Here is a 23,546-nt window from a genome sequence, read left to right as displayed (position 1 = left end):
AGGATAAATTCTGGCCCTGAACAGGATAAATTTGCCCTGAACAGGATAAACTTGCCCTGAACAGGATAAACTTGCCCTGAACAGGATACATTTTTGCCCTGCATGGGAGATATTTGCCCTTTATGGAAGGAATTTTCCCAGCACGGGGTAAATCTTTGCCCTGCATGGGGTCACTTTTTGCCCAGCATGGGATAAATTTGCCCTGCCTGGGGTGATTTAACCATTCCTGAGCTGGTTTGCCTTTCCCCAAGTGGATTTGTGGGGCAAACTGGGACCTGGGAGCAGCTTCTGCTTCTTCCCAAGGTTTTGCAGCAGCTGGAGCTGGATCCAGCAGGATGGGGGTGGGGGGGGAGTTGGGGGTCTCCTCCCTGGTGCCTCCTCTCCAAGGGATGGATCAGGGGGGGATCTCTTAACCCATTTCTCCTTCTCTCCTGCAGGAAAGCCTCAGGGAAGGGCCCGGGTGAAGCCTCTGCCCCCCCTGTGCCATGGCTTCCTCTGAGCTGCCCCCCCAGCCTGCAGTAGGTACTGTCAGCCTGATGGAGCTGGGGGGGTGGGAAGGTTTTTTTTTGGAGGGGGGAGATGGGCAGGGACACCCAGGCTTGGGCAGAAAGGGGGGTGCAAGACTTGGGGGTGTCCTGCAAGTCACCACTGGTCAGAAAAATATGAACCCCCCCTGCATTCCCCCCTCCTGCATTTCCCCTCCCTGCATTCCCCCCCCCCTGCGTCTCCCCCCCCTTTGCATCTCCTCCCCCCTTGCATCTCCCCCCCCTTTTGCATCTCCCCCCCCCCCTTTGCATCTCCCCCCCCTTGCATCTCCCCCTCCCTTTGCATCTCCCCCCCCTTGCATCTCCCCCCCTTGCATCTCCCCCTCCTTTGCATCTCCCCCCCCTTTGCATCTCCCCCCCTTGCATCTCCCCCCCCTTTTGCATCTCCCCCCCCCTTTTGCATCTCCCCCCCCTTTTGCATCTCCCCCCCTTTTGCATCTCCCCCCCCTTTGCATCCCCTGCCCCCCTTTGCATCCCCTGCCCCCCTTTGCATCCCTCCCTCCCCTTTGCATCCCCCCCCTTTGTATCTCCCCCCCTCGCATCTCCCCCCCCCCCAAATCCCCCCTGGATCCCCCCACCTCTGGATTCCCAATCCCCTGGATCCCCTCCCTACATCTCCCCCTCTGCATCCTCCCCCCCCATTTTTGCATTCCCCCCTCTCTGCCCAGGGTGGGGGTGTTGGGGGGTGACCCCCAGTGAGCTCCTTCCTCTGCCAGGTGCCCCGGAGCCCCCCAGCCCCCTGCCCCGGGGAGTGCAGGACTTGGCTGAAGCCTTCGCCTTCCCAGACAGCGAAGAGGAGGATGAGGAGGAAGAGGAAGAAGATTCTGTGGCTGAGACCCTGCTGCAGGCCCCCCCTCGCAGGAGACGTGCTGCCAGCTCTGCCCTGGGTGAGGGGGTCCCCAGTGTCCCCACCCTGTCCCCAGTGTCCCCACCCTGTCCCTTTGGTGCCATCACCTTTCTCTTATCTCTCCCCCGCAACAGATGGGATGGTGCCAGACACCCAGGAAGGGTATGTGGGGATTTTTTTTTGGGGGGGGGATGGTTTGATTTTTTTTTTTTGGGGGGGAGGGTGAGTGCCTCGAAGTGTTTTGTGTCCCTGTGTCCCCGTGTCCCCTCCCCAGCCTGCTGCCCTGCCTCAGTTTCCCCAAATTCTCCCCATCGCTTGTAAAAGGGAGCTGCGAGTAGGGGGCTTGGGGGGCACCCTGGGGATCTGGGGGGGCTTTGGGGTGTCATGGGGAGGGGGGATGTGGGTAGCAAGATGCTGAGGGCTTCCTCCAGCCCCCCCTCACTCTGAGACAGGAGTTTCAGGGGGGTTGGGGTTCATCTCAGACACAGATTTTGGGTATTTGCACCCAATCTGGGGGGGATTTGCACCCAATCTGGGGGGGGGGGGGTTTGCACCCAATCCCAGGGGAGGGGATTGTCACCCCAGTCCAGGGGGATTTTCACCCCAATCCTGGGGGATTTTCACCCCCTTTCCCACAGGCTGCCAGTGGGGGTCAGCAATGGGGTCCCTGATGGAGCCCCCCCAGGTGGTGCTCAGACCTGGAAGAGGAAAAGCAGCCGCCGAGGTGGGTTCAGATGTTGGGGAAAAAAACCCCAAATTCCAAAGCTTTGGGAAGGATTTCCTCATCTTCAGGTGCAGAACTGAGTCCCCAGAAATGTTTTTTTTTTGTGCCTCCCCCCCATAGGTGAACGCTTTGAGTTCCCAGCTGTGGAGGATGATGTGATCTATGATGATGTCCCCTGTGAAGCCCTGGATGCTGAGCAGGATGGTAGGGACAGACCCTTGCCCCCACCTTCAAAAAATTAATTATTCATTCCCCAGGGACCCTGAGCCCATTTTCCAGCCAGGGAAACTGAGGCACATGCCAGGTCCTTGGAGAACCTTTGGGATTTGGGAGGGTTGAAGGGGGAGATGTTCCCAGAAGGGCTGAAGGATGCTGTAGGAGCTCCTCTGGGGCCTTGGGGAAGGGAAATTTCCTTTCTGGAAGGGGTAATTTCCTTTTTAGAAAGGGGAAATCTCCTTTCTGGAAGGACAGGGAGATGCTTTGTGCTCGGCAGGCCCAGGGCAGGAGCAGAACCTGATCTATGAGGAGGTGCAGCCCGGGCAGGGGCCCCGGGGCAGTGAGGATTTGGGTTGGAGCTCCAGTGAGTTTGAGAGCTACAGTGAGGATTCTGGTGAGGAAACCAAGGCAGAAGCTGAGCCAGCCAAGCTCCGGGCATCCTTCCAGCCCAAGGTAACCTCGACATTGATTTATATGAAATTATTATTATTATTTTCCTTTTTTTTTTTCCCCCCTGGGTTTGCTTGGATAAAGGCACCAGAGCCTCAAGCTCCTGCAGACAGCGAAGCAGAGGACACCACACTTCCTGGGGTCACCCCAAACTTTGGGGATTTAATTTCTTTCTTTTTTTTTTTTCATTCCTTCCCCTTTTTAAAATATTTTTCCCCTTTTCCTTTTGCCATCAGCACTGCTGGAGCATGGCTGCTGCTTTTCCTTGTGCTTCCTCCCATCCCTACTCGAGCTAAAGCAGATTTTGGGAAGATCCTGCTTGGACCCTGCTGCTTTTGGGATGGTTTCTCCTCTTTATTTTTTTTTTATTTTATTTTTTTTTTGGAGGGGGTTGTGGGGGTGTGCTGCTTATGTGGATCTCACTTCTCTGCCTTCTCTGCCTTCCTCTGCCTTCTCCTCCTGCCTGGTTTGCTTGGGGCTCAGCTTTCTCCAGACCTGAATAGACTAAAGGAGAGATATGCCAGGACCAAGAGGGACATCCTGGCTTTAAGAGTTGGGGGGAGAGACATGCAGGAGCTGAAGCAGAAGTACGATTGGAAGGTACTGTCCCTCCTTTGTCCCTTGTCCCTTAAAATTCCCAAGGGAGGGCAAACAAAACAAAACAAACCTGAAAAACACCACCAACAAAAAAACCACACAAGAAACCCAACCCTCTTGAGGTTTTTCCAGCCTGAATTCATCCCATTTCATCCCCCAGAAGAGAAAAGTGGAGTTAAGCACCTCATGCCCAGCGTGTCTTGCAGCTCCCAGTCCTCCAGCTGCCCAAACCAGTTGCTTTTGGGTGGTGGTTTGTTGGTTTGGGTTTTTTATTTGGATGAAGCCAGGTCACCCGTGGGATAGCTGGATCTGAGAAGGTTTTTTTCCACCCCGAGGTGGAGATCAATCAGGTGGGGAAGGAGATTTTTTTTGTTTTTAATTATTTTTATTCTTTCTGGGGGGTGTGGGAAGTGTAGAAACTTAAAGCAAAGCTTTTCCCAGCCCTGACCCATCCAGCCTGGGGGCTTCTGCCTGGGTTGTGTTGAGAAGGTGACACTGGTGTCACTTCAGGGTGTGGAAATGCCACCACCCTCCATCTTTTGCTCTCTGGCACATCAAATCCTGGCCAGGAGGAGGGGACAGATGTGCTGGCACCTCTTGTCCCCCCTTCCTCCTCTTTGCTTTTGCTGCATGTCCCTGCTTTGCCTGTGCCTGCTTCCCCCTCTGTGTCCCTACAGAGCAGCAGTGACCCTGGAGCATCCTCCTGCCTCGGCCACCTTCCTTCTTGTCCCCATCGGGGCTGGGGGGGGACATGGGGACACTGCTGGGAAGGGATGTCCCCAAGGGGAAGGGCCCACTGCATCTGGATCCCAAATGTGTGTGCTGGGGGGATGTCCTCAAGAGGGTGGCAGTGTTGTGAATGGACCCAAAATGAGGGGTGGTACCCAAAAGATGTCCCCAGGGAGGTGGCACTGCTGTAGATGGACCCAAAACGGGAGATGCTGCTCAGGGAGATGTCCCCAAGGGGGTGGCACTGTTGCAGATGGACCCAAAATGAGGGGTAGCACCCAAAAGATGACCCCAAGGGGGTGGCACTGCTGTAGATGGACCCAAAATGGGAGATGATGCTCAGGGAGATGTCCCCAAGGGGGTGGCATCGTGGCATCTGGACCCAAAATGAGGGATGGTGCTCAGATGGGTGTTCCCAAGGGGGTGGCACAGTTTTATATGGGCTTAAAATGGGGGATGGTGCTCAGGGGGGATGTCCCCAGAGCAGTGGCAGTGTTGTATATGAAGCCAAACTGTAGGATGATGCCCTGAGGGGATGTCCCCAAGGGAGTGGCATTGTTGTAGGTGGACCCAAAATGAGGGATAAGGCTCAGAGCTGTCCCCAAGGGGGTGGCAATGCTGTAGATGAAATCATAATGGGGATGATGCTCCAAGGGGATGTCCCCAAAGGGATGGCACTGCTGTATGTGGACCCAAAATGGGGGGCTCAGAGGGGACATCCCCAAGGGGAGGTATCGTTGCATTCAGAGCCCAAATGGGGGGCCATGGCTGGAGATGTCCCCAAGGGGTTGGCACTGTTGTATCTGGATGTGAAATGGGGACTGATGCTCAGAGGTGTCCCCAGGGGGTGCCATCACTGGGGTCACTCACTGGGGTCCTGGTGCTACCTCGAGCCTCCTGGTCCCTCTCACCCCCCTGCCCAGATGACCCAACTGATGAAAGCTGCCAAAAGTGGCACCAAGGATGGTTTGGAGAAGACCAAGATTGCTGTGATGAGGAAGGTGACCTTCCTGCACCGGAAAGAGGCACCAGGTAAGTGAGGAAACCTTCTCTGCTTTAGAGAGCTGGAAAAAAAAGCCTTTTTGAGGGTATTTTGAAGAAAAAAATAGCTAAGAATCCTTCTGGCTTCCAGCTTTTCCTTTTTGCTGCCTTATTTGCTGCATTTTAAACTCTTACTTGATTTCTTTTCCCCCTCCCCTCCTCTTTACAAGCTCATTGCTTTAGCACCCACCTCCTTGGGGGAGCCAGGACATTGCCCCCACCCCACGCCAGCACCCGTGGGTGCTTCCCTGCCTTGGATCTGCCCTGAAAAATGGCTTAGTTTGCTTTTTTTTTTTTTTTTTTTTTTATTTGGTGGGGGAGGGGTGTGTGTATATGTTTTTCCCTAACCCTCTGGCTGTCACCCAGGGGATGGGGAGCAGAGGAGGAGGAGGAGGGAGGTGGAAAAGCAGCCGCCCGCCCGGCGGAGCTCAAGGGTCTCCCTGGAGCAGCACGGGGGAGGTAGGATCCCAATGGGGGCTCCCAGGGGGGCTTCCCGGGGGGATCCAGCTGTGTGTGTCCCAACCTTGCTGCATGGCCTTCAGGTGCCTTCACCTAAGTGTGTCTGGGGGGGTTTAAATGCTTCTGGGGTGCCTGAGGGCAATGAGGGGGGGGGGAGCTGGAGGACATCCTTAGGGTGCTGGAGGGCATCTCAGAGGTGCTGGAGGACATCCAAGGGTGCTCCAGGGCATGCCTTGGGTGACTGGGAACAGCCAAGAGTCTTGGAGGGCATCCCCTGGTTGCTGGAGGGTGTCTTGGGTGCTTGAAAACATCCAGGAGTGCTGCAGGGCATCCCTTGGTTGCTGCAGAGCAGCCCTGGAGTATGGAGAGGTCACCCCTAGGGTGCTGGAGGGGATCCCCAAAGTGATGGAGAGCATCCCCCAAGTGCTTGAGGACATCCCTTGGGTGCTGGGGGGCATCCCTGGGGTGCTGCAGAGGACTTCAGGGTGCTGGAGGTCATCCCCAAGGTGCTGCAGAGAATCCTCAGGGTGCTTCAGGGGGTCCTCAGTGTGCTGGAGGACATCCTTGGGGTGCTGCAGAGCATCCCATCCCCAGGCTATGGGGTTGGGGAGAGGAAATCATCAGAGCTGAGAGTCGAGGGCACCCATCCATCCCTCTGTCCCTCTGTCCCTCCATCCCTCCATCCCTCCCTCCACCCACCCCTCCACCCACCCCTCCACCCACCCCTCCACCCACCCCCCACCCACCTCTCCACCCACCCCTCCATCCATCCCTCCATCCTCCCTGCCAAAATTAGGGAAGGAAAAGGTCACCCTGGCCACCAGTGCCCTCCCCTCCAGTCCTCCCCGTCCTGAGCTATTTATAGGTGGCAGGGATGGGGTTGGGGTGGCTGTGGCAGGGCCATGTGGAAGAAGCAGCCACCCCTGCTTGGGGACATTGCTTTCTCTCCTTCACCCTCCTCCTCCTCAGCTGCTTCAGCCTCGGGTAAGGGCTGCTGGGGAGGGGTGGTGGCCTCTCTCTTGCTGCCTTCGTTTTCTTCTGCCTGCTGCTTTTGGCTTCTTCCACTCCCCCTTCGCTTTCCCTGGGGGTGACAATGAGGGCTGTTTCCTGGCTTGTTGGGGACAAGGGGTTTGGGTCCCCACTTGCAGCTTGACTCATACTGGTGGCCGGTGACGGTGCCCAGAGCTTGGGGACAGAGATGAGGTGCTGGAATCCAGCTCCAGACCCAACCACATCCCAAGCCCAGCAGCTTGGGGGAGAGAGGGGGGGCTGCAGGATCTTCTCGAGACCCCGGAAAACTCTAAAATTGGGGTTTTTTGGCATTTGGGTGTGGTTTTATCTGTTTCCCCCTGCAGGGGACTCGGAGGAGGAGGACACGGGGTTCCTGGAGGTCACAGTCTCTGATATGAAGCACCCACCACCAGAGCTGGGCCCCATGCCTGAGGGGCTGAGCCCACAGCAGGTGGGTTTGGGGGGTTCTGAGGGGAGGCTTGGGGGGGCTCAGGGGGGGTTTGGAGGGGTCGGTGGTGCAGGGCTTCCCCTTGGTCCCATGGCTGAGCAAAGGAGGAAGAGAGGAGTCAGCAGGAGCTGTGCCTGCCATGTCAGCACTTCTGCTGCCTGCCTCCCCCCTCCCTCCCCCCCCTCATAATCACATTTTTTGGGGTGTGGGGGGCTCGAGGCCCCTGGCTGAGCCCGGGTGTGGTTGCAGGTGGTCCGACGGCACATCCTGGGGTCCATCGTGCAGAGCGAGCGGAGCTACGTGGAGTCCTTGAAACGCATCCTGCAGGTGGGGGCTGGGGGTGCCCCAGGGGGGTTGTGTTGTTTGTGTCCCAGTCTGGATGATAAGAAGGACATAATAGGTCCAGAGGAAGCCACAAAGATGGGGCTTGGATCCAGGGGCTGGAGCAGCTCCGCAAGGAGAGGCTGAGGAGCTGGGAGTGTTCAGCCTGGAGAAGGAAAAGCTCCATGGGAACCTTAGAGCTGCCCCCCAATCCCTGAAGGGAACCCCCAGGAAGGCTGCAGAGGGACTTTTCATGAGTGTCCAGTGATAGGAGAAGGGGAAATGGTTTGAAACTGAGGGAGAAGAGGCTCAGACTGGATCTTAGGAAGAAGTTCTCCAGTAGGAGGGTGCTGAGACTCTGGCACAGATTGCCCAGAGAAGCTGTGGCTGCCCCCTCCCTGGAGGTGTTCAGGGCCAGGTTGGATGAGGCTTGGAGCAGGTGGATGAGAGGTGGGAGTGGGTGATCTTTTAAGGTCTCTTCCAACCTAATCCATTCTGTGATCCATCTCCTGTAGGATTACAGGAACCCACTGCTGGAGATGGAGCCCAAGGTGCTGAGTGCTCGGAAGTGCCAGGTGGTGTTTTTCCGCCTGAAGGAGATCCTGCAGTGCCACTCCATGTTCCAGATCGCCCTCGCCTCCCGCGTGGCCGAGTGGGACACAGCTGAGAAGATTGGGGACCTCTTTGTGGCTTCAGTAAGGAGACAAAGTCATTGGTGGCTACCAACCTTCCCCTTGGGACCCATCACAGCAAGGGAGGTGCTGCAGCCCTACCTTGGGGGGTACCACCACCATCCTCAAGCCTGACTCCATAAACACCCCATCCATGAGCAGCATCCCCAGGGCTTTGTGAACCCCATTTGTGGCTCCTCTGCTCTCTTCCCAGTTCTCCAAGTCAATGGTGCTGGATGTCTACAGTGACTATGTCAACAACTTCACCACTGCCATGTCCCTCATCAAGAAGGCTTGTCTCACCAAACCTGCCTTCCTCGACTTCCTCAAGGTCAGCAGGACGCAGAGGTTGGTGCCTAGTGCTGCAGGTCACCATTATGGCTGAAAACTGATTTGTTTCCCCCCCACCCCCACCCTGCAGAAGAGGCAGATGGCCAGCGCCGACCGGGTGACGCTCTACGGGCTGATGGTGAAGCCCATCCAGAGGTTCCCCCAGTTCATCCTCCTCCTGCAGGTATGGGTGAGGGGTGCCTGGGGCAGCTTTTTGGTTGCAGCTTTGAGGACCATCTCAATGTGTATCTGCCAGGCTTCTGGTTTTGGAGGTGCTGAAAGCAGATGGTGTCCCCCATTCTCTCCTTGCTCCAGGACATGTTGAAAAACACCCCCAAGGGCCATGCTGACCGCCTGTCCCTCCAGTTGGCCCTCACTGAGCTGGAGACCTTGGCAGAGAAGCTCAACGAGCAGAAGCGTTTGGCCGACCAAGTGGCTGAAATCCAACAGCTCTGCAAGAGCATCAGTGACCGCAGCAGCCTCAACAAAGTGGGTCCTGCAGCCTCACCTCCTCCTCCTCCTCCTGGTGGTTGAGTTTTTGGAGCTGGTGGTTGGGTTTTTGGAGCTGGTGGTTGGGTTTTTGGAGCTGGTGATGGAATGTTTTGGAGCTGGTGGTTGGGTTTAGGAGCTGGTGGTTGGGTTTAGGAGCTGGTGGTTGGGTTTTTGGAGCTGGTGGTTGAGTTTTTGGAGCTGATGATTTGGTGTAGGAGCTGGTGGTTGGGTTTTTGGAGCTGGTGATTGAATTTTTTGGAGCTGGTGGTTGAAGTTTTGGAGCTCATGGTTGAGTTTAGGAGCTGGTGGTTGAATGTTTTGGAGCTGGTGGTTGAGTTTTTGGAGCTGGTGATTTGGTGTAGGAGCTGGTGGTTGGGTTTAGGAGCTGGTGGATAAATTTTTTGGAGCTGGTGGTTGAGTTTTTGGAGCTGGTGGTTGAGCTTCCCATCTTCAACCTACCTCTCCACACTGGGGCTTTTAGGATGCCAAGGTCCCTGTTTTGTTCTGCAAAGATATTGAGCAAAAACAAATCTTGAGGCTGCCTTGAGGAAATTCCCCTCCAAGGGAGAAGCAGCTGTTTTGTCTCATCTGCCTGATTTTGCAACCACTGGTAGATAAAAAAAAAACCCAACCAAACCCTAAGTGCAGCTCTTGCGACACATCCTGGGCTGGGGACAGCTGTGGTGGCAAAAACCACAGCAGGACACTCACCAGCTCAGCCCTGGGCTCAGGATTTAGGATGAGGGGATGAAGAAAGACCCAAAAAGGAGTCACAAAAAAGCCCACATTGGTTTTTTAGGCCTCTGCTGCCTTGGTGGTGGGACCTAGAGGGTGCAAAGGGGTTTGTATGGAGCACGTTGCACGTTGAGCATCCCTGGGGCCGTGCATGGTCCACAGAGGTCTGTCCTTCATGGAGGATGGAGGACAACCCTTGCAATAAGGGAAAATCAACCCAAATTTTGGGGCCAGGAGGGTTGCAAGAGCCCCAGGCTGAGCCCCTCCTCCTGCTCCATCACCTCCTCAGCTGCTGAGCTCGGGGCAGCGGCAGCTCCTGCTCTGCGAGACGCTGACAGAGACAGTGTATGGTGACAGGGGACAACTCATCAAGTCCAAGGAACGGAAGGTTTTCCTGCTCAACGACATGCTGGTCTGTGCCAACATCAACTTCAAGTACGTGCGATGGCTCCCACACCCCAAAAATCCCTTTGCAAAGCCCTGGTGTAGTGACCTTCCCCCTTCCCCACCTCCATCTGGGATTTGGTGAGGTTTGGTAGCTTGACTCCGAGAGCTTTTGAACCAACAGAACCTGGGTTGGGAGGGGGAACCCACCTGGTTTGAGTTTGCTTTGCCCCCCCCCTGGGTGGGTGGCTGGCTCTGTGCAAAGCCTCCATGCCCTGGTGCTGTGAGGTCCTGGAGCTGGTGTGGGGTCCAGGAACCTGTTGAGACCTCAGGGCTTGGTGGAGGTTGATGCTAGAAAGGCAGAAATCCTCCTCGAGCTCCCCATAATACCTCTTCATTCATCCTTCTTCCCCCTCTTCCAGGCCAGTGGACTTAGGGTAGGTGCTGGGTGTGGTCTGCTGTGGTTGGGTGCCCCATGTTTGGGGGTGCAAGCATGCAGGGGTGCATGGTGTGGAATTGCCAGATGTGGTTTCCAGGGGCTGGCAGAGCGAGCCACGGCTCCTGCTGATTCCTTTACAGCAATTTTTATTTCTTTTCTTGCATTCCCCCCATCCCCCTGGCAGAGGCCAGCTGGAAATTAGCAGCCTGGTGCCCCTTGGTCCCAAATACGTCGTGAAGTGGAGCACGGCCCTCCCACAGGTGCAGGTGGTGGAAGTGGGGCAGGAGAGTGGTGCCTATGACAAGGACAACATCATCATCCACAACGCCGGGGCCAAGAAGCACCCGCCAGCTGGGCAGGCTTCACACAGTGAGCAGCCATCTCCTGAGAAGGGGCTGGGGGCTGGGGACTGGTTTCCATGGGCTGGGGACTGGTTTCCATAGGCTGGGATGCAACATCCTCCATGGCCCTTGTTTCTCTTTATTCCCCCCAAGATAAAGTCTACCTGGGGCCACCGCGGCTCTTCCAGGAGCTGCAGGACCTGCAGAAGGACCTGGCAGTGGTGGAGCAGATCACCCTACTCATCAGCACCTTGCATGGCACTTACCAGGTACCCACATCTCAAAGCATGGTCAGACTCAGGGTTTGGGTAGAACCAAGCTTGAGTGCTTTGCCATAACTGTGGGGTTCTCTGCCATCCCCTCATCCTCCTTCTCCTGAGCCCTAGGGATGAAATTTGGGGATGATTCAGACATCTTTTGGAGGCACTTTGCCCATTTCTGACTTTTCTCCCAGAACCTGAACATGACAGTGGCCCAGGACTGGTGCTTGGCCCTGCAGAGGATGATGAAGGTGAAGGAGGAGGAGATCCACTCCGCCAACAAGTGCCGCCTCCGTCTCCTGCTGCCCGGGAAGCCGGATAAGTGAGTTTGCAGAACATGGCTGGGCTCTTCCCACCTTGGGTAGGAGAAAGGAGGAGGCTGAAATTGGACCTGGGGATGCTTTCCTTCCCTAGATCTGGCCGCCCCATCAGTGTCATGGTAGTTTTCATCACCCCAAACCCCCTGAGCAAGATCTCCTGGGTCAACCGCCTGCACTTGGCCAAGATAGGGCTACGTGAGTACCTCTGGTGCCTTGCTTGGCATCCCCTTTGCTTTTGGGAAGTCAGATTTGGGAGCAGGGGTGGGGAGCTGAATTGTCCAACGTGAAGTGGAGTGAGAGAAAAAATGTGGAGGAAGGAGATGGAGAACATTTAGGGGGATTGCATGGTGGGAATTGGGAATTCTGCCTCCAAATGCTTTGTGTTTTGCTGCTCTTGGGTGGCATCTCCAGGTCAGGATGGGTTTTTGTTGGCTTTCATGCCAGTGGTGTTGGGGCTGACCTGTTTTCCATGAAAAAAGCAAGAGAGGAGCCACTCCTCTGTCCCTGTTCCTAAATAACTCCAGAAAAAACCCAACAAAAAAAGAAATTTAATGGAAGAAAACCAAAATGAAAAATTATTTGGAATCCTGTTTGACTCTTTGGATCCCCCCAGGCTGGAACTCTGATTCTCTTGGTTTTAACAGTTTATGTGTTTATTTAATCTGGGTTGCCTGGGGAATAATTCTGGCTCCACAAGGTAGAAATGGAGACACATGAAAGCCTCACCTGAAGAAGCACAGGAGGCTCTGTTTTTTCCTTGCTTTATCTATACATTGTTTGGGTTTGGGTTTTTTTTGGCTGCTGCTGGAGGTGGTTTCTTGGCTGTGCAAAAGTTGGGAGGCAAGAGATGTACCCCTGATCCACAGATCATGGTGGTTTGGGGTTAAAGATGAGGGCCCTGCATCTCAACAGTCCAAATTTGGGGGTCCTATCAGGGAAGGGGGGGTCCTGACCACCCTTGATCTCTGCTTGCTACAGGGGAAGAGAACCAGCCAGGCTGGCTCTGTCCTGATGAGGACAAGAAGAGCAAAGCTCCTTTCTGGTGCCCCATCCTCTCCTGCCACATGCCTGCCTTCTCCTCCAAAGCCCTGGATCTGCAGGTAAGAAGGATGGCCAACCTCTTCTCCAACCCCTTCCCCTTTACATCCATGTTTTGGGGGGAATAAAGGCAGAAACCCCACCAGGCTTGGGCTGGCTGGGTCGGCCAAGTTGCAAAGGCAGCAATTGGTGTAGTCCCACCTGGAAAACTGAAAATACGAGCTGGGCTTTGGCTGGATCCCAAGCTTTGGGGCACGCAGGGATAACCTGCACCCACTGGAGTCATCTGGGGGTGTTATGGCCTCCTCACCTCCTGCTCTCTCCTGCAGCTGGGTGCTGCTGTGCACAACCCCGTGCAGTCCTCACTCTTGGGCTTCTCCGCCGTCAGCACCTCCCTGCCGCAAGGCTACCTCTGGGTGAGTGAGACAGCCCCAAAACAGGGTGAAAAACCCCGGCTTTGGGTCATGGTGGTTGCAAAACCTTTCTTTAGCATTCAGGGCTGATGGTGAGACCCGTTTTTGGCTCTCTGCAGGTTGGGGGAGGCCAGGAAGGCGCAGGGGGGCAAGTAGAGATTTTCTCCCTCAACCGCGCCGTGCCGCGGACGGTCAAATCCTTCCCGGTGGCTTCCCCGGTGCTGTGCATGGAATATATCCCTGAGGGAGAACCACCTGAGTCCCAGCTGAGCACGGAGCAGCCCCCAGCATCCCCACATCCCACCGTGTGCTTGGGATTGCAGGATGGCAGGTGAGTCCACATCTTCTGATGCAGGGTTTGGGCCACATCACCTCCTGGACAATTGGTTGCCCTCAGGGAGCTGCTGGATCTGCTCCCAGGGATCTGATTTCTCCAGGGAAAGTTTATTTGTAGGGGGGTTGGAGGGTGTGGGTCACCCACTGTTGGCAACATGAGAAATGGATGAGATCAAGGTGACTCAATCAAGCAGGAGGTGGTTTCCAAAAGTGATGTTAGACAAGGTGTGATTTAAGAAAAAAAAAGACATCAGGACACAGGTTTTAAAAGTGATAAAGAAATGGGCTTATAAAATGTCAAAAAAAATTCAGAAGTCATATTAAGTGAATGCATAGAGTCACTAAGGTTGGAGAAGACCTCTAAGATCAAGTCCAACCATCAACCCAACCCGACCATGCCCCCTAAACCAAGTCCCTAAGTGCCACATCTGTGTGGGTTTTGGATCCCTGCAGGGATGGCAACTCCACCACCACCACCCTGGGCAGCTTGGTCCAGCTCTTGACCAGTCTTTCCATGAATGATTTGTTGCTGATATTCAATCTAAGCCTCTCTTAGTGCAACTTGAGGCCATGACAAACATAAACCACCCAAAACCATCTTCTAAAAGCAATGCTAAACAAATGCATTTCCAACCCACCCAAACCCCAGTTTTTAGAGGTGATGTTCAGGACTGCAGCGAGCTGCTCAGGATACATTCGATGGAGCCACCTTTATCTCCTTGTTAATTTTTCATCTCATTTGAGAACATTTGGTTGGTGGCCACCATCACTGAGTGGTGGCCACTTCTCCCTTTCCCCTCCCTGCAATCCCTGGCACTGAACTCTCAGGATCTGGTGTCATCTCCTGCATCTCTCCCTCCTTCCCCAGCATCTTGGTCTATGGCAGTGTGGACACAGGGACCCAGTGTTTGCTGACCTGCAAAAGCCCAGCCCTGCAGCCTGTCCTCTGCCTGAAGCACACCTCTGAGTTCCTCTTTGCAGGGCTGCAGGATGGGACCGTGGCTGCCTACCCCAGGAGCAATGGTGAGGACACTACTTGGGGTTGGTTTCTATTTCTTTTTCTGCTGGGTCACCCTAAAAACCACAGAGCAGGAGGTTCTTCTCACCAGCAGGATGTGCTTGCTGCTGAAATGGTGATAAAGCTCCATTTTTTTCCCCCAGTATTTCCTCCTCCTCTTTGCATCTTGGAGGGAAAATGAAATTTTATGTTCCCAGGATGAATGCAAGAGGCTGGGAGGGGGAAAAAAGAGATGGAAAATCATTCTGGGAAGGCAAAGGGCTTGTTTGAGGGTTGTTGCTCTCAAGGGGATGCAGGAAGACTCTGAGATTCCAACAATTCCATCTTTTTGGAGCAGATTCCCCTCCCAAGCCCATCCAAGCAAGAGTTCTCTCCTTTTGAAGCTGAATTTTGGATTGATTTTCCCTGCCTCCAGCTCAGGCTGTTAAATACCTTTGCTTCATCACTAGAGGGTAGGAAAGAGCCTCAGATCAGATGTTGCAGTGGCCTAATTTTGGACAAACCCCTTCTTTTTGCTCTGAGAGAACTTGAGCAGCACCCAATTCACCCCAGAGCCAATAAACCCAATTAAATTGCATTTTTGGAGGATGCTGGAGGTCCCCTGTTCCACCTCGTAGTGACCATGGAAATCAAGAAGGGGCTTGAAATGAAATGGGGTTGGATAAAAGCTGGTGGAAGGCAGCAGGGGGAGGGTTTTAATCTTCTCCCCATCTCTTTTAGTATGTTTTGGTCATGAAAATCTTGAGAGCTTGATTTTTAATGGGAAAAATAAGGAATTGTTGAAAGGCAAAAAACCTGCTGATGGGAACAGAGGTCCCAGGGTCTGAAAGGTTCTTTTATCCCTTGGATTTTTGGGTTTTATTTATTTAAAAAAAAAAAAAAAATCTTAAAAATAAGATAAGGGCAGCAATTACCTCTTGAAGCTGCTCCTGGTAGGGAATTCATCCCCATCCAGATTGGATGCTGCTCCTGGAGATGCTCCAGGTTGGTACCGGATGAGTCTGCTCTGGAGTGTTGCTTCAAGAGCAAATAAATGTGAAACAACCCAAGAAAAAAAAAAAGGAATATTTGGCTTTTGCAGTGAGGAACCTGCCCGGGTGCTGCAGCTGGGTGGTTGGTTGCTGCTCAAAAGCTTTTTGCAGGGGACAAAAGGGCTTTTTTTGGGGGGAATGGGGGTGTCACAGTTGTTTGGGTGACCTCTCCCCCCCACCCCCCCCAAGTTCTCGTGGCACGGAGATGGAAGCATCAGAGGGGACCTGAGGAGTTTGCAGCTGAGCTCTGCAGTCACTGGGGGTGGGTTCAGCTGCATCAAAAGATGCTTTTTTCTTTTTGCTGAGTATCTTGGGTGAAAGTTTCCCCCCAGGGCAAAGCTGGAACCCGTTCTGGGGTCCCCAGCAGCAGAGGGACATGGAGCTGTTGGAACCAGTCCAGAGGAGGCCCTGGAGCTGCTGGGAGGGCTGGAGCAGCTCTGCTCTGGAGCCAGGCTGAGAGAGTTGGGGGTGTTGAGGCTGGAGAAGAGAAGGCTGCAATGGGGAGACCTTAGAGCACCTTCCAGTGCCTGAAGGGGCTCCAGGAAAGCTGGGGAGGGACTGGGGACAAGGGCAGGGAGGGATGGGATGAGGGGGAATGGCTTGGAACTGGGAGAGAGAGGGGAGATTGAGGTTGGAGATGGGGCAGAAATTGTTTGGGGTGAGGGTGCTGAGCCCCTGGCCCAGGTTTCCCAGAGAAGCTGTGGCTGCCCCATCCCTGGCAGTGCTGAAGGTTGGATGGGGCTTGGAGCACCCTGGGCTGGTGGGAGGTGTCCCTGAGCATGGCAGGGGTGGCACTGGGGGGCTTTAAGGTCCCTTCACCCCCAAACCTCTTTTTGATTCCATGATTCTCACCCTCTTTCTCCCTCCTCCAGGGGGGCTGTGGGACCCCCAGGTCCATCCCACCCGCCTGGCCGTGGGCACCAGCCCCATCCGAGCCCTCCTGACCCTGGATGAGACCCTCTGGGCCAGCTGTGCCAACCAGGTCACTGTCCTGGATGCCACCACCCTCCGCACCCAGGTAGGGATCAGCCCCAGGGACCCTGCACCCACCCAGGGTTGGGACACACACACACGATGGTGGCTCTGGTTGGGTTAAGGTGACACCAATTTTTAAGCCCCACAGGATGTCTGCAGGCCCAACCCAGGGTTGTTTTTTTTTTTTCTGCTGCTTTTCCATCACTTTTGGGGTCCCTTTTTGCATTGGGTCACCAGGAGGGAGGGCGCTGAGCCATCTCCTGCAGCTGCATAAAACAAGAAATGCTGAATAGTCCTTTTTTTAATGAAAAAAAAAATAATAAATAATAAAAAAACCCTTTCTCCCACCTTTAATTTTCACATTTAGAGCCCAAACTTAGTTTGCATGTATTAAGTGTTGTAAATCCAGGCTGGCAGCAGCAGGGATGAATAATGCATTGGGGACTGGGTTCCTTTGCTGCCTCTGATTTTATTTATGACAGGAGCAGGGTGGGAATAATTTTTTTTCACAGGAGGCAAAAGTGATGGGGAGGGCAAAAAAAAAAAAAAAAAAATCAGAAGGAGGATGCTGGAGATGGGCAGAAATGGGTTTGGCTTAGATGGGTGATCTGGAATAAACCAATTGGGGATAAATCCAGCATGGGAGTAAATCCCATGGGAGGATGGCTGGAACAAGGGAGGAGTGATAAAAAATGGGTGTTTGTCCCCATTTTGTGCATTGTTTTTCTGAGGGGGGTGCTGTGTGCTGTGCTCACTGTTAAGAGAGATAAATACCTGCTTGTTTTATGGATATATATACACAAATATATTAAAAAATATAGATATATTAAAAATGTATGTAGAGAGAAAAATATAAATCACAGAATCACAGAATCACAGAATCCTTGGGGTTGGAAGGGACCTCGAAAGATCATCTAGTCCAACCCCCCCTGCCCAGAGCAGGGCACCTAGAGCACTTCGCATAGGAACAGTGTCCAGGGGGGTTTGAATGTCTCCAGTGAAGGAGACTCCACGACCCCCCTGGGCAGCTCTGTTCCAGGGCTCTGTCACCCTTACAGGAAAAAATGTTTCCAGATATTCAACTTGAACCTCCTGTGCTCCAATTTACACCCATTACCCCTTGTCCTATCACTGGTCACCACTGAGAAGAGCCTAACTCCATCTCCCTGACACTCACCCCTACATATTTGAACACATTGATGAGGTCACCCCTCAGTCTCCTTTTCTCCAAACTAAAGAGACCCAGCTCCCTCAGCCTTTCCTCATAAGGGAGATGTTCCACTCCCTTCATCATCTTAGTAGCTCTGCGCTGGACTCTTTCAAGCACTTCCCTGTCCTTCTTGAACTGAGGGGCCCAGAACTGGACACAATACTCCAGGTGTGGCCTCACCAATGCAGAATAGAGGGGGAGGAGAACCTCTCTTGACCTACTAACCACACCCTTTCTAATGCACCCCAGGATGCCATTGGCCTTCTTGGCCACAAGGGCACATTGCTGGCTCGTGGTCATCCTCTTGTCTACCAGGACCCCAATAAAATACCTGCTCATCTTTTTTACCTATATGTAAAAATATATAAAATACTTGCTCATCTTTTTAATATATCTGTATAAATATGTATAAACTATTTATATATAAAATATATGTCTAAATATATAATAAAAGTATATAATACATAAAATATATTTTATAAATATATATATTTCTATATAGAAATACCTACTCACTTTATATATATAAAAAAATATATCTTTTTTATATATAAAAGCAAATTTTGAAAGCTTTTTTAGTTTTAAAGCTGCAAGAGCTGAAGGTGAAGGGGCTGCAGGCAGGTTTCTTCCCCAGGGATTTAACCCTTTGGAGCTAATCCAGGTTTTCCTTTTGGGATCTCTGCAGCAGGGGGAGGTTTTTTGATGGCAAAAAAAAGGTTTTTTACTTGAAATTTGCATTCAGGACCAAATGGGGAAATGCTCTGCTGGGGAACTGGGGGGACAGAAGGAAACTTTTGATGCCCAAAGAGCTCTTGCAGGGAGGGGGAGTTTTTGCTGCTGGGTTTCGGGGTAGGGGAGGTGCTGAAAAGTCTCCCCCCCCTTCTTGGGATGGGTTTGCAGCTGCATCTGGTCTGGGGAATGAGGTTTTTTTAAAAAAAGCTCTGAAATGTTGCATTATCATCCAAAAAACCCCAAGGAGGTGTTGCTGAGGGGTTTGTTTCACCAAGCCAGAAGAGGAAAGAGCCCTTGAGGTCCCTCTAGGCTTTGCAGCTCCTGGAGAAGCCCCGGAGCCAGCAGCAGTTTTGGGGAGCAATCCTTTGATTTCCTTTGATTGTTTTTTTGTGTTTTTTTTTTTCCCCTCCTCAAACAGCAAACCTTTGAGGCCCACCCAGAGGTGGGAGCCAGTGTCACCCACATGATCAAGGCAGGCAGTGGGGTCTGGATGGCCTTTGCCTCGGGCTCCTCCATCCGCCTCTTCCACACGGAGACCCTGGAGCACCTGCAGGAGATCAACATTGCCACCAAGACCACCTTTGTCCTGCCAGGTCAGCTCCCCTCCTCCCCCCCTGCCTCTTACATTGCCAGAAGAGGGTGCTGGGGCATCACCCCCCCACCCAGGGGTGCTGCTTGGCTTTGTGGCTGTGCTGATGTGCAGAGTTGGGCTGGTTCAGGGGGCCAGGGTTGGGGTCTGGTGGCATTTTGCACCTCTCTGTGCATCTTTGCACCCACGTGAGCATCCCTGCACCTGATCTCTGCATCCATCTTTGCACCTCTGCTCTGGTGCATGCCCCTTATCTCTGCACTGCACCCCTGTGCATGCACCTGCTGCATCCCTGCATCCATCTTTGCACCCGTGCATGCACCCACATCCCATCCCTGCACCTCTGTGCCCCCTGTGCTCCCACAGCTGCATGCATTCAAGCACCTCATCCTTGCAGCCTTCTCTGCACCTATGTGCATCCCCAGCCTGTCCTCCAGCTTTGGTCTGGCCTGCAGCCTTGCAGCCTTGCAGCCCACCCTTGTGTGCAATCCCTGCAGCCCACCCTTGCATCAGTGCATGCATCAGGAGGACAGAGGAACAATGGCACAGGGTGCCTGGGGGGGGGGGGCTGAGGCCTCATCCCTGGAGATGTTCAAGGTTGAGGCTTGAGGAGGCTCTGAGCACCCTGATCTGGGTGAGGGTGTCCCTGGGGTTGGGCTGGGTGACCTTTGGAGGTCACTTCCAACCCAAATCATTCTATGATTCTGATTCTAAGTTACTGAGGGGACGAGGTTTAGATGGGAGCTGGGGAACAATTTCTCCCTGGAAAGGGCTGCTCAAGGCAGGGCTGGAGTCCCCATCATCCCTGGAGGGGTTTCAGAGCCCCAGAGATGTGGGGATGAGGGACATGGGGGTGTTGGGTTCATGCTTGGACTTGGTGATCACAGAATCATGGAATGGGTTGGGTTGGAAGGGACCTTAAAGCCCATCCAGTTCCAACCCCCATCCAGGGGCAGGGACACCTCCCACTACATCAGGTTGCTCGAGGCCCCTGATCTGTTGATCTTGGAGGTCTTTTCTAACCTTAAGGATTCCATGATCCATGCATTCCATGATCTTCCCACATGTATGTGCAGCCCTGCACTCATCCTTCCACCCCTGCCCCTTGCACCCTTTTCCTTCCCCTCCAGCCCCCTCTCCCCTCCACCCCCACCCATCCAGCTCTCCTCCAAGATTGTCTCCCCGCTCGTTCCAGCTCATGACATAATTATCTAATTAGCTACAAGCACCATCCTCATGTAAGTGACTTTTTTTAGGTTTGTTTTTTTTTTTATTATTTTTTTTAGGGCACATTAAAATATTTATCGCTTCCTTTGCTTCCTGGGTGAGTGAGCTCTGGGCATTAATGTGGTTTGGAACTGGCTCTTCCTCATCCCTTTTAACTTGACAGCTCATTAATAAAGTCCTCTCACAGATACCAGAGCTGCAGCTCCACGGATGGAGCCCCTGAGCTGTCCCGACCAGAAGATGTTCATTTGCTGTTAGAGACCTCACTTTTCCTTGCTTTTCTTCTTCACCACCCCCACCTCTTCTATTTATTGATTTATATTGTTTGCTCCTGGTTTTATTGATTTATTTATTTATATTGTTGTCCCCTTCTCATCTCTCTTCCCTTTCCTTTTCCCTTTCCTTCACCCCCTTTTTCCCTCCCCCTTTTCCCCTCCCCCCTTTTCCCCTCCCTTTCCCTTCCCTTTCCCCCTCTCCTCTCCCCCTTCCTTTCCCCCTCTCCTCTCCCTCCTTCCTTTCCCCCCTTCCTTTCCCCCCTTCCTTTCCCCCCCTGCTTCCCCCCCTTCTTTCCCCCCCTCCTTTCCCCTCCTCCTCTCCCCCTCTCCTTTCCCCTCTCCTTTCCCCCCCCCCTTTCCCCCCCCCTTTCCCCCCCCCCTTTCCCCCCCCCCCTTTTCCCCCCCCCCTTTCCCCCTTCCTTTTCCCCCCCTTCTTTCCCCCCCTTCCTTTTCCCCCCCTTCTTTCCCCCCCTTCTTTCCCCCTCCTTTGCCCCCCCCTTCTTTCCCCCCCTGCTCTCCCACCTCTCCTTTTCCCCCCTCTCCTTTTCCCCCCTCTCCTTTCCCCCCTCTCCTTTTCCCTCCTCCTTTTCCCCCCGCCTTTTCCCCCCCCGCCTTTTCCCCCCCCGCCTTTCCCCCCTCCTTTTCCCCCCTCCCTTTTCTCCTCCCCCCTTTTCCCCCCTTCCTTCTCCCCCCTTCCCTTTCTCTTATTTATTTATACAATTTTTCCTCCCCCTATTTCCTGATGTTTGTTTTTTCCCCCAGCTCCAGTTCTCTCTCTGCCATCACCACCTTTCTGCAGAGCTGCTGCTTGGACCTCCGGGGTGCCCTCCCCATGCAACCCCCCTGGCTTGTGCCCGTGTTAATTACCTCCCAAACTGCTGCTAAATCATCTTTTTACCCTTTCTTCTCCCCACCTTTTTATTTACAGGTCAGAAACACGTGCGGGTCACCAGCCTCCTCATCTGCCAGGGCTCCCTCTGGGTGGGCACCGACCTGGGCATCATCGTTCTGCTGCCTGTGCCACGCCTGGAGGGCATCCCCAAAATCACCGGTGAGCCTCCCTAAAAAAATGGGGGTACAATCTTCTAGTTGGGCTCATTTTCAGCCTAAAAACCTCTTTTTATTATTCCTCCCCCTTTTGTTTTCTTATTTTGGCAGGAAAAGGCATGGTGTCCCTCAACGGGCACGGTGGCCCCGTGGAGTTTTTAGCGGTGGCGCTGAGCACCCTGGCACCCGATGTCCTAAAGGGCGACCAGGATGAGGAAGAGGAGGGTGAAGAAGAGAAACCCCCCGACCTGGTGGAAAACCCCCCACCTCGAGAAATGAGAAAAAAAGGGATTTTATTGCAATACCGACTCCGTTCCACCTCTCACCTCCCTGGGCAGCTGCTGTCGGTGCGCGAAGCGCCGGCGGGCGCGGTGCCGGCCCACACCGAAGAAGATGGCTCCATCTACGAGATGGCCGACGACCCCGACGTGTGGGTCCGGAGTCGTCCTTGCAGCCGGGACACGCCCCGCAAGGAGATCTCCTCGGTGGCCATCGTTTCAGGGGGACGGGGCTACCGAAACTTCAACTCGGAGTCGCCGCGCCGGGGCGATGCCGACAGCACCCTCCTCATCTGGCAGGTCCCACTGATGCTATAGCACCTACCTCAACACAAAGCCACCCAAAAGCTACCAGGGGTGGTCCTGCCCGGGGTGCATCACCCTTTATTATTCTTTTTAAGGTGGATAAAACTGAAAAACGGGCTTTTTTTTTTTTTTTTTCCCCCTCCCGCCGCTGTGGGGACAGGGGGTTTTGTTTTTATCTGCAACCTCCCTGCTGGCTTTGGAGGTGCTGAAGGTGTCGTGTGTGTCTGCGTGTGAATATCTATATATATATATAAATAGAAATATATATATATATAAATATGATGTATATTATTACCTGTATAAAGGAATCTGTATATATTGGGGCACTTGGAGGGGCAGAATCAGCGGCTCAGCGGGCGCCAGCTGCGCCAAAATGGGTTTTTTGTTGTTGTTGTTGTTGTTGCAATAGCCAATTTATTTTATTTTATTTTTTTCGACTGTGAATTTGAGGATATTTGGTACACAAAAAAAAAAAAAAAAAAAGAAAAAGAAAAAAAAAAAATCCCCTGGTTTGGGGAGCTGAGTATGAGGAAAGGAAATTTGGGGAGCATGGAAATAAATCCTAGAGGAATCGCTGTGTTTCCTTGCAGTGGTTTGTCAGCTGGTTTAGTTTTGGGTGGAGATGGTTTCTTGGCTTCAGTGGTGGCATCCCAAAGGGTTAATGAGCCCCCTTGGAGCCTCAGAAATCAATAGGAAGCCTTGAAATGTCTGTATTTTCCCCAGAAAGCTGGTTGGGAAGGAGGGGCAGGAGGTTGTACCCCTTCCCCTGCATCCCTGGTACCTTGAGCTCTCTCCAGCCACGGTGAAAAAAACCCAGGATCACAGGAGGTGGAAACTTGTCTGAAGACTAAATCAATTTCTAACGTGCTCCTCTAACTGCCAGCAATTTGAGTCACTTTTGGAGCATTACAGGGATCAGATTGATGTTCCTGACCACTCGACCTCAAAATGGGACGGCGTGGAGCTGCCAGGGAGCAGAGCTGATTCACCTCCTACCCTTGCTGGATATTTTTCTAATTAGCCTTCAAATGTGCTTGGAGTTTTTCTTTTCTTTGGCCTGAAAAATACATTTTTCTGATTGAATTTTTCTCCCTGTGGCACAGCAGGGAGGAGGGTGGTGAAGCCACTGATCCAGCTGTGGGGCACACCAAAGGACCAGCACCATTCCCAGCATGGATGGGAAGGGGTCAAGGAGCTTCTGGTTTTTTCCACCCATTTTTTTTCCTCTTTTCCTTTGCAGTTTCTCCAAGGACATCACCCTGTGATGGGGCAAGGGCAGGGAGTTCCCACTCTCTGTGATTGCTAAAAAATATGTATATAATTTCTTGCAAAATGGCAAAAATAATGCCAACCATGGAGTCTGCCCTTTATTTAGTCAAGGGGATGTTAAACCCCATTTTGGGGACTCCCAGCTATGTCCTGGTGGGCTTGCTGTCCACCTGAGCTACAATTTTAACTGAAATACCCCCAAAAAAGGATGCTGCACCCAGGTGTGCTGCTGCTTTTGAAGCCTGGAGATGTTTGACCCTGCTGGGGTCCCACCTTGGATGTTTTTCTCCTTGTCCTAAAGGAGTGGCCTTCAGCTAATGAGGAGGATTGTGCCCCCCAAAGGAGAAGAGAACCCTTAGAGCTCATTGCTGCCACCTTAATGAGCTTCATTATTAACCCAAGCACGTTCTGACCCCAATCCCACCTCATCTGGGGCCACCTT

The 23,546-nt window shown here is 53.2% G+C and overlaps 1 protein-coding gene across 7 annotated transcripts in view; it reads left to right on the top strand.

The window, feature by feature from the left end:
* The window catches only part of ARHGEF10L (Rho guanine nucleotide exchange factor 10 like), a 28,860-nt gene extending 6,451 nt beyond the window's left edge, over positions 1 to 22,409 (top strand). The window contains exons 2-29 of one of the 7 annotated variants that reach the window (XM_030463763.1): positions 438 to 522; positions 1,262 to 1,432; positions 1,527 to 1,554; positions 2,031 to 2,116; positions 2,237 to 2,320; positions 2,607 to 2,785; positions 5,032 to 5,140; positions 5,516 to 5,608; positions 6,964 to 7,070; positions 7,317 to 7,394; positions 7,904 to 8,083; positions 8,274 to 8,390; positions 8,481 to 8,573; positions 8,705 to 8,878; positions 9,906 to 10,051; positions 10,423 to 10,437; positions 10,624 to 10,808; positions 10,934 to 11,049; positions 11,235 to 11,362; positions 11,455 to 11,555; positions 12,339 to 12,460; positions 12,728 to 12,814; positions 12,931 to 13,142; positions 14,016 to 14,170; positions 16,069 to 16,214; positions 18,532 to 18,706; positions 21,133 to 21,255; positions 21,363 to 22,409. In XM_030463763.1, coding sequence (XP_030319623.1) covers positions 486 to 522; positions 1,262 to 1,432; positions 1,527 to 1,554; positions 2,031 to 2,116; positions 2,237 to 2,320; positions 2,607 to 2,785; positions 5,032 to 5,140; positions 5,516 to 5,608; positions 6,964 to 7,070; positions 7,317 to 7,394; positions 7,904 to 8,083; positions 8,274 to 8,390; positions 8,481 to 8,573; positions 8,705 to 8,878; positions 9,906 to 10,051; positions 10,423 to 10,437; positions 10,624 to 10,808; positions 10,934 to 11,049; positions 11,235 to 11,362; positions 11,455 to 11,555; positions 12,339 to 12,460; positions 12,728 to 12,814; positions 12,931 to 13,142; positions 14,016 to 14,170; positions 16,069 to 16,214; positions 18,532 to 18,706; positions 21,133 to 21,255; positions 21,363 to 21,847 — 3,732 coding nt within the window. In that variant the 5' untranslated portion in view covers positions 438 to 485 and the 3' untranslated portion in view covers positions 21,848 to 22,409. Of the gene's footprint in view, positions 1 to 437; positions 523 to 1,261; positions 1,433 to 1,526; positions 1,555 to 2,030; positions 2,117 to 2,236; positions 2,321 to 2,606; positions 2,786 to 5,031; positions 5,141 to 5,515; positions 5,609 to 6,452; positions 6,593 to 6,963; positions 7,071 to 7,316; positions 7,395 to 7,903; positions 8,084 to 8,273; positions 8,391 to 8,480; positions 8,574 to 8,704; positions 8,879 to 9,905; positions 10,052 to 10,422; positions 10,438 to 10,623; positions 10,809 to 10,933; positions 11,050 to 11,234; positions 11,363 to 11,454; positions 11,556 to 12,338; positions 12,461 to 12,727; positions 12,815 to 12,930; positions 13,143 to 14,015; positions 14,171 to 16,068; positions 16,215 to 18,531; positions 18,707 to 21,132; positions 21,256 to 21,362 lie in introns of those variants that run through there. The other 6 variants (XM_030463764.1, XM_030463766.1, XM_030463767.1 and 3 more) reach the window with 6 other exon arrangements.
* The last annotated feature ends 1,137 nt before the right edge of the window (positions 22,410 to 23,546 follow it).

This window comes from Calypte anna, chromosome 21 (assembly GCF_003957555.1).
Source record: "Calypte anna isolate BGI_N300 chromosome 21, bCalAnn1_v1.p, whole genome shotgun sequence".
Classification (NCBI taxonomy): domain Eukaryota; kingdom Metazoa; phylum Chordata; class Aves; order Apodiformes; family Trochilidae; genus Calypte; species Calypte anna.
This window is presented reverse-complemented; position numbering and strand designations above follow the sequence as displayed.